Source organism: Talpa occidentalis, unplaced genomic scaffold (assembly GCF_014898055.3).
Source record: "Talpa occidentalis isolate TD23 unplaced genomic scaffold, MPIMG_talOcc4v2.1 talOcc4.9, whole genome shotgun sequence".
In the NCBI taxonomy this organism is placed as follows: domain Eukaryota; kingdom Metazoa; phylum Chordata; class Mammalia; order Eulipotyphla; family Talpidae; genus Talpa; species Talpa occidentalis.
This window is the reverse complement of record NW_023605305.1, coordinates 20,978,309-20,994,417: the sequence shown is the minus strand read 5'-3', so window position 1 is coordinate 20,994,417 and position 16,109 is coordinate 20,978,309. Positions and strand designations below refer to the sequence as shown.

General features: G+C 32.7%; 1 protein-coding gene across 6 annotated transcripts in view; it reads right to left on the bottom strand.

The window, feature by feature from the left end:
* ZMYM4 (zinc finger MYM-type containing 4) overlaps positions 1–16,109 on the bottom strand; it is a 122,554-nt gene that overhangs the window by 32,253 nt on the left and 74,192 nt on the right. For all 6 annotated transcript variants that reach the window (XM_054690918.1, XM_037500117.2, XM_054690921.1 and 3 more), the window contains 12 exons: positions 13,678–13,762; positions 13,186–13,441; positions 8,926–9,100; positions 8,611–8,823; positions 4,410–4,560; positions 3,822–3,937; positions 3,147–3,422; positions 2,837–2,987; positions 1,881–2,053; positions 1,213–1,363; positions 579–719; positions 222–259 (listed from right to left, as the gene is read on the bottom strand). In XM_054690918.1, the coding sequence (XP_054546893.1) occupies positions 222–259; positions 579–719; positions 1,213–1,363; positions 1,881–2,053; positions 2,837–2,987; positions 3,147–3,422; positions 3,822–3,937; positions 4,410–4,560; positions 8,611–8,823; positions 8,926–9,100; positions 13,186–13,441; positions 13,678–13,762 (1,926 nt within the window). The remainder of the gene's footprint in view (positions 1–221; positions 260–578; positions 720–1,212; positions 1,364–1,880; positions 2,054–2,836; positions 2,988–3,146; positions 3,423–3,821; positions 3,938–4,409; positions 4,561–8,610; positions 8,824–8,925; positions 9,101–13,185; positions 13,442–13,677; positions 13,763–16,109) is intronic.

Sequence of the window (16,109 nt, the reverse complement as noted above, 5' to 3'; positions counted from 1 at the left end):
CTGTACAATTTACATTAATTTTATATTAAAAAATCCTTCAGTAACTATTAAAGATAGCAAGCACTCTAAGAAAGTATGAAAGACCAGAAAATCCTATTTCAAAACAAAGATTAAATGAGCTCATGACATTTATTTCATGTAACAAAGGGCAAATTAGACATATTCATACTACATAAAGTAGAAAATACAGTAGCACTACCAATAAAAATAATAAAACTTACATCCCCAATGATTTTCGCTGTAACTGTTGGAACTGCACCTGATATAAATCAAAACAAATATTCAGAACTTTATTTATTAAACACTAGCATTAAACACTCATTGGTGGTTAAAGACCAAATCTCCTAATAAAAACATATTTCCTTATTTAATTTAGGGGAAAACTAGCAGTTCTAAAGTATAAGAAATAAATATATCTGAGGTTGTGAAAACACTGTTTAATGCCCCAGCAGCCACAGTGAACCACCATTCTTAATATGAATGTGTAAATGTGAAATTGAGCACCGATGGAAAAATCATAGGGAACCATTGTATTCCCCTCAAAAAGTCTAGATAAATACTTTCAAAGCAAACCATACCTTGTAAGACACTGTTAGAATTCACTGTGGGTTGAGCAGCAGGAGCACTTGCTAATGATACTACATTAGCTATAACTGGAGTTGAATCTTTTCTTAGAGATGGGGGCCCTGCTGAAGCAGCTGGCACCATGGAAATACTTGCTGATTAAACAAAAATAAGGAAGTTTCATGTAATTTATATGCACATATATAGGAACCAATATCTCAAAGAGGTTAACAAAGCTTTTCTAGGTTGGGGTAATTTTTGTTGGAACAAAGAGTCATTTAAGCACTAAAGGGATTTTTTTTCCTATGTCTTAATTAATGAAACATAAGTATGTCCTTTATCTTCATAACTATGCATATGGTGTATTTAAAAGGCCATGTGATTTAGACTCTGTCCTTTTTTTATAGACTCAAATCCTTTTTTAAAAAAGTAAAGTTGTAGGTAGCCAATCACAAAATATTAACTGCCATTTTTTCCAATAAAGTTCTTACAATTTTAAGGTGTTAAACAAAAAGGAACCTAAATATTAACGTCAATTCCATAGAAAGAAATTTTCCTTTCAGGAAACTGATGACTTTTTAAGTTCCCAATCTGCAGAATAATACAGTTAGTTGTTGACACTGATCGGAGTCTTAAATTGAATTTTACCTGCATTATTTTGTAAAGGTGGGTCACACATACTTTGCTGATTACAAAACATTAATATACAAAGTAGGTTACAGAAATGCTTCATTTCTCCTCGCCACTTCAAGGACTCACTGAGTTTACCTTGTCTCTTACAACCATCACATTTTGCCATCTGAAAAACAAAAAGAAGGTAAAGGAGTAAGAAACAAATTATCTGATGTGACAGAAGAGGAGGACACACATGACAAATGAGGAAATTAAGTGAGAATTCAGATCATAAAAATAAAGATTGACCATACTAAAAATGGTAAACAGTTATCAATAACTTTATAGTAAACATTTAAAAAGTCACATTATAGAGACACCAATCAACAGCAATTTAAAAATACAGGTAAGTGAAAATATGACCTATCTTTCTCAAAGACTTTAGAAGATAACTTCATTTCCATTAAATAAAAAATAAACCTCAAGTATTTTCATGTCTTAAAGCTGATATATTTCCCACAGAGAAATAAAACTTCAGTGATAGTAAATTCTTCCTACATTTTTTATTAATGCTACAGAACACAATACCTTTAAATTAAAAGTTTAAGTCACTTAATTGTCCTTCATACTACATGAGAGAATAAAAGGGAATACTCTGCCCTAACATGAGAAATTCAAGAATGTTCATTAGTTAGTTATTTTACCTGATAAAACAAAACTGTGTATTTGGACATGCACTCTTCACAACAGAACTCTTCCACCTTGCCCCCAAAATTATTCTGTACCAATTTGGGAGATGTCTGTAAACAATAACTGCACATTTTACAGTGATTTCCCCAGCGTTTTGCCAAGTCATGTTTATAAAGCAATTTGCAACCTAAAAATTCAGGAAAGATAAAGTTAACATTAGGGAGAAATATCAAGTATCTACATCTTTAATTTAAATGCTCTATGACAAAGTTTTCTCATTTGGGTCCTCACCATTTAGATCGAGAGGTCATTTAAAGGATCAATGTCATCAGTCTTTTTTTAAACAAAATAAGACAAGATAGAAAATATTATAGTGTGCGTATCACATATAATACAAGTAAGCTTGGTTTTATGAAACTTGTTTTATTTGGTTATGTGATAATGTACTGGGTCACAATGTAAAATGTATTTCTTCTTTTGTGTTGTGGTCCAAAGATCAGAAAGCCACTTGTGAAAGAGGTTAATCTTACACATCTTTAAAATCAAACAACTTTCTAAACAAAGAAAGTAGTCATCTAAATGAAAATAATCTACTTCTTAATGATTTGCATATTCAGAAATGCAAAAGTTGTTTAAAACAATCAAAGTTCATTTTTAGGACTATAACAAAATTTACCAGAATTAAGAAATAAGTGTAATAATGAAAAGAACCCTATCAACCTAGTAACATTAAAGATTTTCCACATTACTACCATCTTCTGCATTATACTTGAGGATCTATCTATTCCTTCATTTTTACATCTTTATAATATGAAGGATTTCATTAGAAACCAAGTATAAACAAAACAAAAAGGCTCTGGTATTATACACAAAGGATAAAGCAGATACATATATATTAACACCTTAAATCATTAACTACTGTTAAAAAAACCCAACATGTTCAGTATGTAAGAGAATCTTCCATCTTTACCTTCACTACAGAACGATTTGTCAGCACCTGAGAATCGCACAGTCTCCTTTACAATTTTTTCAATTTTACAATATTCACACATTGCCATTACATTATTTATTTTTTTATATTCATCAGAACAATTCTTGCCACAGAACTGAAACATTTTACCCTGCAAAGAGATAATCATTAAGTTCTAATTAAACATTTATTTTCTTATGGAAATTCCATTCCTCTTATATTCAAAACAATACAAATTTGAGAGATGAAAAGTCACAAATAATTTTACACAAACTGCTTTAAACAAAAACCCATTATTGTGATCCTATACCTTATAGTCAAGAAGTTCTGGCTTTGTGGCAAAAAGACGGTTACAATGCTGACACTTGAGTTTCACAACATTTCGTGCAAACCCAACATGCTGGGATTGGGCAGCAAGACGCTGGAGACCAGCTGCAGCAGAACTACTGATGGAGGTGGGAGAAACAGCAGAGGTGTTACCCCCTCCTGCTGACACTGTTGAACCTGTGGGGATGCTTACAATTACTTGGCCCTGAGACAAGGGCACTACTGAAGAATTCATTCCTGTTGGCTTATTGAACAAATTCTGAAAAAACAAACAAACAAAAATATCAATCTATTTATTCAAACAAATAATAATTGAGTACCCAAGTATGCCCAACATAGTTCCAGGCACTTTTGTGAACAGGCAAAAATCCCTGCTTTTGAGCAGCTTATAATGGAATGAGGCAGTTGCCATATATGTTCAGAAAACACAGTAAGTGAACTAAAATGTTCTTGAAAAATAACATCCTCCCAACAGATAACCTGGATAACAGTACCATTTAATTTTACAGGGGGCAATTAAAACTGATATATCGCCAAATATAGGATGAATCAGAGATATAAATTTAGGCAGTCCAGGCACTACCAAACATTTAAAAAGTTTACATTTCAAAGTAGGTGACTCACTGACTGGAGAAGAGGAAGATTCCAGAAGTCATACCTGGAAAGCTACCACACAACTGTAGCTGCAGAAGTTGCGTATACTTCCATCTGACATGGCGAGGTGATACTGAGGAATTGCAGAGGTTTTACAACTGTTACACTGAACTTGTACACCTTAGCAAATCAAAATAAAAAAACTAATGAGTAATGTATAGAAATGTACATAAATGCATGAAAAAATGAGTAAGAATTATACAATATATGGAAATTGAAGGGCAAAGTTGAAGGAACTGAAATTAAACTCATGTTCCATAAAGAAAATAAACTCACATAACATTAAAAATATTTCTTTCAAAGCTGTCATAGTCTAACCTGAAACTACAAAAAAAAAAAAAAAAAAGAATTTTGAAATAAACCAAATGTGAAAAAAGAAAATACATTTAAAAAGCTGTATGAAATTCTTTTGGTAAAGAGGAATGCATAAATAGGCAAGCAAGTAAATAAACATAAAGTAAGCAATCAGAGTAATAGGTGATATTTCGTAACACAGATTTGAAATATTTTATATTTGCCTTAAAAGTCAACTAGAATTAGACAAAAAGAAATCTCTACTAAAAAAAAACATAATTTGTTGAAACAGTATTACCTGCAGAAGTAACCATTTTAACTCTGTAAGCAGATAAGCAATTAACAGAACAGAAAAGCTCTGTCTTTCCCAAGCTATTGGTATTTTCAATCATTTCTGCTGAGGATCTCAAAGATTTGCAAAGTGCACATGGTGTAATTTTGGCTGATTTCTATTAAAAGAATAAAAACATTCATTTTTACCAAATTGCAAGTAAAGCATAACATTTTCTTAAAAGGTTTATAGTCTGGATGGCTGAAATACTTTAAATTAGTGGCTTTCAAACTTTGAGGATTACAATCCTGAGCAAGAAATAAATTTTACAAAGTGACCCGTTATACACATACTTTGAGGTTTTATGTTTGTGTTTTAAGCATGTGTGTATGTAAAAACATTTTCATAAAATAATGTATCATAATAAAATGTGATAGATACACTGTAATATAATTTTCCATTCTATTCTATTTCATTAAAAAATAATACTGATCACAGCACAGCAACTAATTTCAGTATCTATTAATTGGTTTTGATTATTTTAAATTGCTATTTAAAGAAATAACCAAACAGAGAATTCAAGCACTTATACATACAAATCTAAAAACTGGAAGGACCCCACTCCCCCCAAAGGATGCTATTTTAGCAATAAAATGTGAATTCACGGAATTTAATAAACTTATTAGAAAACTCACTGTGAAATACCCCGCCACTAACAATAACAAAACTCAATATAAGCAATAGCGTGGGAGCAAATATAAACCACCAAATATAAACAACCAAAGAGTTTTGTTACTTTAAACAGCCACTCAGAAATTCAGGAATAAATAATGATGAATACTACTGACATGTTAAACAGTCAGGAAAACTTATAAATAAATTATATCCATCAACCATTAGATCTTTAAGATCATTATGTACTCTTCAAGGATAAATTTGTTAGACATGCTTTAAAATACGTTTGGTTTTTTTTTTTTTTGGCTTTGAATTCTTTCTCTTCCCTTTCTTTTTTTCCTTCAACTGGGGTGACACTGATTTACTGTACAGTGTATATGATTCAGAGGTACAAGATCACATCTCTTCAGATGTATGTTATCACACCACACTCACTACACCAAGACACCCATAGTCCTCCACCACAGTCCACTGGGCTTCCTCCAATTTTGCTCGCTACCTTCTCTTTCCCCAACTGGGAGCCACAATTACAGAGTTTTGTTTCTAGGTTATGTTTTTGGTTGAGTTTTATCTGACCCTCTGCTTTCTCTATATTCCTCATGTAACACAAACTACCCAATATATGTCTTTCTCCTTATTTCGCTTAGTATAATTCCCTCCAATTCCATTCATGTTGTAGCAAATGTAGGAGTTCATGTTTTTTATAGCAGCATAGTATTCCATTGTGTACATGTACCACATCTTCTTAATACATTCATCTGTCCTATAGTACTTAGGTGGTTTCTGTAACTTGGTTATTGTAAAAAGTGCTGCAATGAACATGGGACTACATATATCCCTTTCAACTAGTATTTTTACCCTTTGGTAAAAATTATTGGAATTATTGGACCGTATGGCAGTTTTATTTTTAATACTTTGAGAAACCTCCATACTGTTTTCCATAGGGGTTGGTACAGTCTACATTCCTACCAATACCAACACTGTACAGGGTTCCTTTTTCGCCACATCCTCACAAACACTTGTCTCTGGTCTTTTTGAGATCGGACATTCTCACAGGTGTGGTTTTGATTTGCATTTCCCTGATGATAGTGATGATGAAAGTTTTTTCATATGCTGTTGGCCATCTGTATGTCTTCTTTGAAGAAGCATCTATTTAGCTCTTCTGGCAATTAATTAATTTTTTTGAGCTGAGTTAGTTCTTTGTAGATCTTGGATATTAGCCCCTTGTCAGATGTATGATGTGCAAATACATTCTCCCATTCAGTAGGGGGTATTTTTCTTTTAATGATAGTTTCTTTCGCTGTGCAGAAGCCTTTTTAGTCAATAGTTCGATGTAGTCACATTTGTTTATTTTTGCTTTTGTTCCCTTGTTATTGGAGGCAAGTCCCCAAAGACATACCTGATACCAATGTTGTGGAGTGTGTTGCCTATGTTTTCTTCTATGTATTTTATGGTTTCAGGTCTTACATCCAAGTCTTTAATCCATTTTGAGTTAATTTTTGTGTATGGTGTGAGATAGCAGTCTAAATTTCATTCTTTTGCATGTGGCTGTCCAGTTTTCCCAACACCATTTGTTGAAGAGACCTTCCTTTCTCCAATGTAAACTCTTGGCTGCTTTATCGTAGATTAACTGTCCATATAAGAGTGGGTTTTAAAATAGATTTTAAAGTGAGCATACTGCTGCATTCTGGAAAGTCTTCTATTAACTGCAACCCTATTTCTTCTTTCCTTCCCCATCAAGACAGTGAATACAAACTTAATGTCAAAGAGTTAAGTCATGAATTTTCTCTGTGTAGTAGAAATGACCACGGTTCCTCTGTACCCCATTGTATTCCACAATATTCCAACACAGCATCTTATTTCTATGTCTAAGCCTTCAGGAGACATGTAGTTTCTCAAAACAAGAGTCACATCTAAAGTTCGTTGAAAGAGTTAAGAAACAAAGTAGCAGAAATGACTACCTTACAATGTGTCAGGTTCTACATGAGGTACTTTGAATTCTTTCTTTGCATATAGTTCTAAAAACATCCCAGGGACATAATATATAATATCCTTTTACAGATAATGCCTCAGGGAGTTTAACTGCTTTCCCTAAGGTAAAATTCTATTTGAATAGAATGTCTGGGAATCAGGGCCTCCCGGGTGGCACAGCAGGTTGAGCACCACGCTGTGAGGTTATCCACAGCCTCTGCAGTACAGGTTCAATTCCCAGCCAGCCGGGGAGAAACCCATGTGGTGCAGAGACCTCTGCTGCCTTGCCCGCTGCTCCCCTCAGCAGTATCTTTGGTCTGTCTGCCTGTTCTGCTCCCCGCTCTGTCTCTGGTGAATTCTCTCACCCACCCGCGCCTGTGACCTGCACCCCAGTTTATGAGTGGATAAATCTTTAAAAAATAAAGTCTGGGAATCAAAGATCTGTTAATTAAGATCTGCTTTAACATCTAAATTCAAGTTCTTTCCCTACCACAATACATACTAAAAAGTGAAAATTTTAATAGTTACTAGCTAAATCAAAAGTACTAAATAAATTAAAAACTAAGATACTTCAATCTATTCTCCTTCTCTTGTAGAATCTGAACCAACTTTCAAAACATTGGATCCAAGTAACTTTTAATACTTGATATAAAAGGAAAACAAGTAATTTGGACAAGATGAGGAAATGAACATAACTGTTTTTCCCCATTTGTGAGAGCAAAAACAAGATGTTTCTAAACAGTAAATATAAGCCTTCTTAATGTTTGTATATTAGCAAGAAAAAAAATGGAAACACTATTGTATAATGCTTAAAATTCCAAAATCAATGCAAAGTCTTATGTACAATTAAAAGGAAACTTGCCAATTGACATTATTAAATTTACCAATTTTGGTAGACTGTAAAAAAATTCACTGTTTAAGAAAAAGTATGATCAGCAAATGCCCTGTAAGAGAGGCATGATAAAATAAAAAATATGAGAAGTACTTAATTTTTTTTGGGTTTATTAATTTTTAAATCTATTATTTGTCCAAAATTTACTAACAAAATATAAATCTAGTAAAATAAATCTGCATTTAAGACATCAGTGATACAGAATTCATCCTACAAACTTCCATCAATTCACAAAATAATATATAACCACATTTATTTCTTTGTATTTCATGAAGGCAAAACCTACTGAACAATTAATGGCAACATTATATATGCAAATCAAAATGTATTTCAAAGATTAAAGGTTATACTTCAAAAGGATGGAACTGGGTATCTCTGGGAGATGTATTATTTTTCTTCTTTGTGCTTTTCTCATTTTTAAAATATATTCTTCAAAAATATTAATCATTGAAATAAGTCACAATCTTAAAAGCATGTATTTCATGTGCGTATACAAATATAAGATACTTGTAAAACTCTTAAGAGTTGTTTTAACATGCAGTTATTTGAGTAATACTATTTATATGTCAAAATATTAAACTAATATGATCATAATATTTTCATGACATTTTCATAAAATGATTTCCACCAATAACTTCAGATCCCCCTGAAACGAACAAAAAACACGGGGGATTAAGTACGATGATGTACCTGCTTGTATGCTGTGACACACGCTGAGCTACAAAACTTCTTAGACTGTCCCTCTATCTGAAGCACATGGCACTGTCCAGAGCCACTGTAACAATAACCCCCACAGTTCTCACAACAGTTCATGGTGAGGTTGTTAGCAGAGCGAAACTTAGAAAAGCAAGCATCACTGCAAAGTTTGTGTACCACATTCTGGTAATTGACTTCATGTCGAATCTAGGAATTAAAAAATAACAGTCAAAATTTGTGCTTAAGAACAAAATAATAGATTCCTCTTGCCTCCCTCCACCCCCGGAAAAAATTAAAAAGGTAACTTACAACAGCATTCTTCTGACACATACTACATTTGGTTGAAATGCTATTGGTATTTATGGTAACAACAGGTTTTCTTTTCATTTCGTACATTGACAAACATGATTGACTGCAAAAGTCTTTACTAGTGGTGGTATTTTCAAACTGGGCACTGATCACATCCTTTGGATTTAAAATGTCTCTAAAAATAACAAAGATAAAATAAGCCAAATATAATTCAGTTTTTTCTTCTTTTTGTGAGCTAAAATAATCAAAACAGAGGCAACTATATGTAAGAAAAGGGCATTAATATTTAAATCAGAAAGCCTGAATTTTCTTGTATACACTATAAATTGCATTGATCCTTAATTTTTTTATATAAAATGGAACTAATACATTATGTACCCCTTCTTCATAAGCTATTGTGAGAATTAGTATACTAGAGTTTAAGATTAAAGGACTATACATCCATCAGTTCCCATTATCTAACAGGTGAGGCTGTAAGAAAGTTTAATTTCCTTCTTTACGTGCTTCTGTATTTTCAAAGTATTCTTTACAAATAATATTACACTTGAAAAAATTTAACACCACTATCTTTTGAAATTATAAAAATACATTTCAATTGATAGTGTATATTCTAGCACGGTTATATAAAATCTAACACTTCCTTATCTAAATAATTTAAATTGTAGACATTAGTATCAAAGATAATAGCGATTACATCTCTATTAATTATGGTTCCCCACTGCTGCACCCCTTATTCCACTGTTAAATAAGTCTTTCTATATAATAGTTTGCCAAATAGTTTTTTCAGTATGCCATTAAAAAAAAATTTCTTAAAAATACCTTGTTGAGGGCCTCCCTAGTGGCGCAAGGGGTTGGGACACAACCTACCAAGCTGTTTGCAGCCACTGCAGCATGGGTTCAATCCCCGGCCAGGTAGCTACCCACATGGCGCAGCAGACCTCGCCTGACTCGCCTACTGCTCCCCTCAACAGTGTATTCCAGTCAATCTGCCTGTTCTGTTGCCCACTCTGTCTCTGATGAATCCTCTCACGCCCCCACACCTCTGGCCTATACCCCAGTTCTTGTATGCATAAATAAAAAAATCTTTTTAAAAAAAACTTGTTGAAATTTAAGCTGTCTCTCTTCCATGAGTGCATTCACACATAATAGAAAATAAACTGTGCTATATTCATTTCTGCATCTTAAACATATTATATTAATATAGTACTTTTGGGAAAGATTACAAATAATCTGCTTCAATAAAAGGTAATAGTAAACAATGCTGTAACTCCATACCTCATCTTCTACAGATCCAGAATTCACTGCTTTTGCATTTTTTCCTTTATTTTTTCATCAGGTTTTAATGTATTTCATTTATATGGGCATTTACTGAGCATGTATTGAACAGGCATGTACTAGCTAAAAGCTGAGCCAAGATATGGTACAAGCATGCACTCAAGAAGCTCACAGTATGTTGGGAATAATAGACAAATGATATATAATGTATTAATGAATAATGTATTATAGAAAGAGAAATGAAGAAACATTTTAGCTTTAAGAAGTCTTCTAGAAGGTTAATGAGATAAGACTTAGCGAGCCCTGGATCAAGAAAATATAAAAATTAGGCACTTCTCACTGCTCTGGGTATGAGCAGTGTCCATCCCACTACATGTTACTGCAGTAGATTTTATTTATGGACAGAATGAGGAATAATCTTACTCCAGGGAGTTAAAATTCAGAAATGGTACAGAAATCCTGAAAAAGAAATAATTTCTGTGAGTACCATTATACATAGAAATATTACCTAACAGTAACAGTAAAATTACCCTACAAATTACCTCTTTTGTGTAGGATTTGAAATAGATTTTTTTTACAGATAAATCATTAGGTCCCTAATACTAAAGAAAGCTAAAAATTAAAATAATAGCCAAAATATATTGAGAGTTTAGGTAAAAATTCAAGCTAAGAGATATGTTTAATAAAGAATAAAACTAGAATACTTCAAATAGCTAATGAGTTTCTATCAACCTAAATGTTGCTGGTATATTTCTACTGGTGTATAAAATCAGTAGCAGCTATCAGGAAGGAAATCTCTTCTATCTTTGCCTACTCAAATGAAACTCTTCTTATAGGAACTGACTTATAAATTAAACCTGTTTGTGTATGGACTCTCTACAAGTGGAGACAAGTAGGGGAGGGACACGTGTGCCAAAATTAGTTAGCTGTGTGAGTGAGATCCAACAAATCTTTTAATATCTTTGAACATAATTTCATTATATTGAAGGTACAGTCCAATTATATAATCAGGTAAACCAGACTAGTACAAACTGTTAGTGAGTGTGTAAATAAGAGAGGGAAAAAGGGGGAAGGAAAGGGAAAGTGGTAAATAGGAGATGAAAGAGTAGTTTAGGACGTGAAATGGAACACAAGGAAAAATAAGACAGATCCGTGGTTGAGAAAGAAGTACCCCGTAAGGAGGAGAAAGGGGAGAATAAAAAAGACAGAAAACAAGACAGGAAAGGTTGAGATAACAAGCAGGTAAGGAAAGATTAGAAAGAAGTAAGGAATGGAAAAGAATAAGGGACAAAAGAAAAGAGTAAGAGATAAAGAGGTGAAACAGTTAAAGAGTCAAGGGTTTACAGGTTGAACAAGTGAAAAATACATAGTTGAGACCAAATAACAAATGAAAAGAAATGCAATCTTAAAGAATAACTGACCTACTAAAGATCAATACAGGAATAAGATATGACATATAGGCAAACAACACAGACCCAAAAGGATGTAATAAATTTAGATGAAAAGAATGACATGGAAAGAATTAAGAAACACTTCTTAAACTTCTACAACCTTTCTATGATTGTTTTAATATTCACTAGTACTCTTGGAAAGAAATATCTATGACTATTATTTTGAAAGGAGAAATAGTGCTGCAATTTTAGCAGGTACTGCTCCCTAAAGAACTAAATAAAGAAGCATAAAGGGATGTCATTCTGTGAAATTACTCATGATAAAACAGAAAATGGGGGAAAAAACCATGAAAATTATAATTTTCAAGTTGATCTATTCTTAGAATCTGATAATAAATATACCAGAATATAGAAATTAGACATATACTTAAGTAACTATTTTAGATTTATTTAGGCATACAAGAACTGGAGAGCACGCCAGAGGTGAGGTGTGGGGGTGACAGGATTCTCCAGAGACAGAGTGCGGAGTAGAACAGGCGCATCTACTGAAATATACTGCTGAGAGGAGCAGGGGGCAAGACAGGAGAGGTCTACTGCGCTATGTCAATTAGCTCCTGGCCTGGGATTGAACTCATGTTGCAGTGGCTGCTGATAGCTTTATAGCACTAAGACTTTAAACCCGCACCACCATGGAGGCTATTAAGTACCTATTTTTAAGAGCACATTCATAAGTCCATTTCTGCTGACTTAACCTGAGACATAAAGGTTGCGCACAGAACTAACTTCCAGAAGAACTTAAACATATTCTAATTTCTTTTAAAAAATTTTTATCTAAACTATGTCTTTTCTTAATTCAACCAGAGGAGGGAGTATCTTTTCCCCTTTCAGGCAGAGAAAGGGTGGTATCCATTGAAGGAACTGTCAAAATAAATACCTAAACAAATAATTGAAGGTTTGAATGGCTTAATAACAGACCAAGGTGTTTCAGAACAAAAAGTATTACTCATCTTTTTTTCTGATTTACTTGGACAGTTTTCTAACAATCATCTACAAAATTAGCCAAAAATAATTCACGTTACTCAAATATATCAAGATGACCTGAAGGCCAGTCAAACTTATGTTGTTATTAAGCACTTTCAGAGTTTTAAATACTGAAATGGAACTTCTAAGATAGTTCAGAGGTATTATGTACACTGGAACATACTTAAGATTGAGAAGAAAACTATTAAATAAATTCCAATTACATGTTAGGAAATATAACATTAAATACTGGTTGGATTTAAGTATCTATTGCCTATAGTTACAAGATAAAATAGAGTAGTCATATAATACCCCTAAATGGTATCATTTTGCTATTTATAAAACATCTCTCAACAAATATGAAAGTTGATTTTAAAAACATCTGTTAATAAAAGGCACATTAATGCTAAGAATAAACTGAGCAACTAGCATCCAGAAAAAGTGAATCAAGCAGCAACATGTTGGTACTAACTAAAATGATATTCAAAAAAAAAGGAAATGTAAAAAATAAACAATAGATAAGAATAAAGTATTAAATGAAAAGAAACAAAGGTAATTTAGAGTTCTGTTATACTTTGAGCAACTTGAACAAGTTTTCTTGGTGGGAGGAGGCGGTGGGCGAGCAGGAGGGACTGTGTATCCAGTGAGGCACAGTGTGGAGCAGAAGAGCTGAGTAGACCCTTTCCTCTGATAAGCAGTTTGGCCCTTCTGGAGGATTTTTTTACAACCAGAACAGGAAACTCGAACAGCTGTGGCTGGAACTGAAGGAAGCATTTTATTCATGCCAGATGACGCCAGTGAAGGCTGAAAGCCAGTAGTCAACTGTGGAGCTTAAAAAAAAAAATTGAAAGAAGAAATGTTTTACTTTTTACCATAAATTTTAAGTTTGTATTTTTTTTCCCTCTCCTATAACTAGCCTTGAAAACCAACACTAATTATACAGTATGTAATTAAGGCCATTCTGAATGGGCAGAGAAAATGCCTCATTTACTATACAAATAGATACTTCCTCTCATTCATACTGGTCAGAATAAACATGATTCATTTATTCAGTTCTGTTTCTTACCAAGAGGACTGCCACTGACTGAAAATACAGCACTAATTTTCAGTTCCCCTTCTTGAGTTTTTTGCTGTTGGCCATGACTATACTCCTTTAAAAGAGAAAATAAGTAAATAAATATGTAGAGAAAAGAATAAATACAGTGCATATAAATAAATATATACACTGAAGACAATTTACCATTGCTATATAGGGGTGAAAAATGTTTACTACATTAACATTAGTAAGAAAGAATAGCAAACAAACAACAATTACAATAGAGTATAACACATATATTGAGAGTTGGAGGCAAAAAAAAGAAAGTAGCTATCTAATTAGCCTGTAGTGACACCATATATTTATAAATTACATTTGAAAATTCTTATACTGTATTTTAAATAGCTGTTTATTATAAAAGTAATACACACTCACTATACGAAGTGCAGACAATTAGAAACAAAGGGAAAAAAATCTAATCATATTCCATCACCCCAAAACAACCACTATCTTTCTTTTAGTATATTTCTTTCCAGTCTTTTCCCCTCCTATATTTATAGGTTTCATTTCTTTACGCGGTTGCAATTATACCGACCATACCACTCTCATAGTTTGATTACTTGATTTAACTGAACATTTGCATATTATTACATACTACTCCAAAATCACTTCGAGTGACTACATAACAATTCTTTTTAAAATTGGCATCCAATAATCCCTGATCTTGGTTACCCTAAAGGTCTACAGAGTTACGCTAAGGATTGTGAGAATTCTAAAGGAACATATTTTAGACGGTTTCTTTTCTTTTCTTTTCTTTTTTTTGATGGTTTCTATGTCAATGATTTTATTAGGGAATGTAAACATTACTTTAAGTCATGAATAACCATGATATAAACTGAGCGATATTACCAGTTTTCAGTGCTGTTGTTTGCCTTTACAATTATATTGTTACACTGTAAAACCCCTCAGTGATATATTAAATTTCTGTTTTAATTTATCACAGTATCTTACAAGATTTCTTATCCTAGGAGTTCTTGAGCATTCCCAGCATACCCTTTGTTATGTCAAGAGGTGTCTGTACATTACACAAGTTTGAGATATACTGATATGTATTTAATCAATATATCAAATTATACAGGGATCAAACTGGGGAGAAAGGAGTACGACACCTGCCTCAGACACAAAATTAAGGCATGAAGTCTCAGTAATCAAGACAAAAGACAAATGGTATTTTAATGCAATATTTTTAAAAATCAAAAATCTATGAACAAAATATCAAAACTTCAAATTGATAAATACAGGAACAGTATTATTGATTTTTCCATAGGCTTCAGGTTCCAATTTTATAGCCCTGCATGGCAGTGAGTTTACATAATATTGGTCCACTTGCTTCCAGATGTTTGGCATGACCATGATGCATGTTTTCATGAATACTCACTCTCATATTTGGGATACTCTCCTAAGGAAAGGATACTTAAAGTGGAATTACTATACTAGGTAAAAAGTTACACAGTAAAGGTTCTTTATATGTAATGACATAATGGTTTAAAAAAACTTAATTATATTCATAATACAGTTTGAGAAAGACATTTAAAAGTCTTTCCCACTGTTTCCATTTGCAATTCTGTTTTTCACATACATTTACAGAGAAGACACATTATAATTTAACAGTGTTAACCCTCTGTAGCATGTTATCCACATTTGCTAAGTACATATTTTAAATTAATTTTTTTCTGTACTGTAGTTTGTTTTTAATGTCAACACTCTGTGATTAAATTTTACTTTTGTGATTCCTTCTATCTTTAATAAAGTTCTATTTCTATAATAGAATACTAAGAAAATGGTTTCATTGTTTAAAATGCTGTACCTTTAATGAAGAGATTAACAAACCTTATCTGCAAAGGACCAGGTAGTAAATATTTTTACTGTACTGGTTATACCAGTACAAATGTCTTAACTCTGCCCTGATAGAGCAAAAGCACCCACCAATAGTATGAACACTTACATTTGTACATTTACTTACAAAAACAGTGTGCAGAATAACAGAACAGAAAAATTACTGGAGCAGGCTGGATTTGTCCCATTGTTAATTTGCCAATCTTGCTTTAATTCATGTGCAATTTATTTACTTTGCTGTACAATGGCCATTTTTTTTCTTCTTTCACTGAACAGCTAGCAAATGTAATATATCAGCTAGTAAATACATCAAATTTATTTTAACTGTCTCTTTTTGGCAATCTATTCTGTACCATTATCAGTTGTACTAATCTAATCTTCTGATATCATACGTTCCTAATGAAAATAACTGTGGACTATTTAGCGACTGGAAAGTTTGCCGCTATCAACTTCTCCATTTTTGTAATATATATGGCAATGTGTATACACTTAACTCTTCAAAACTTCAGAGTCCACTGATATTTTCATCAAAACTGTATCAAAACTAAATCTTAATTTAGAAATTA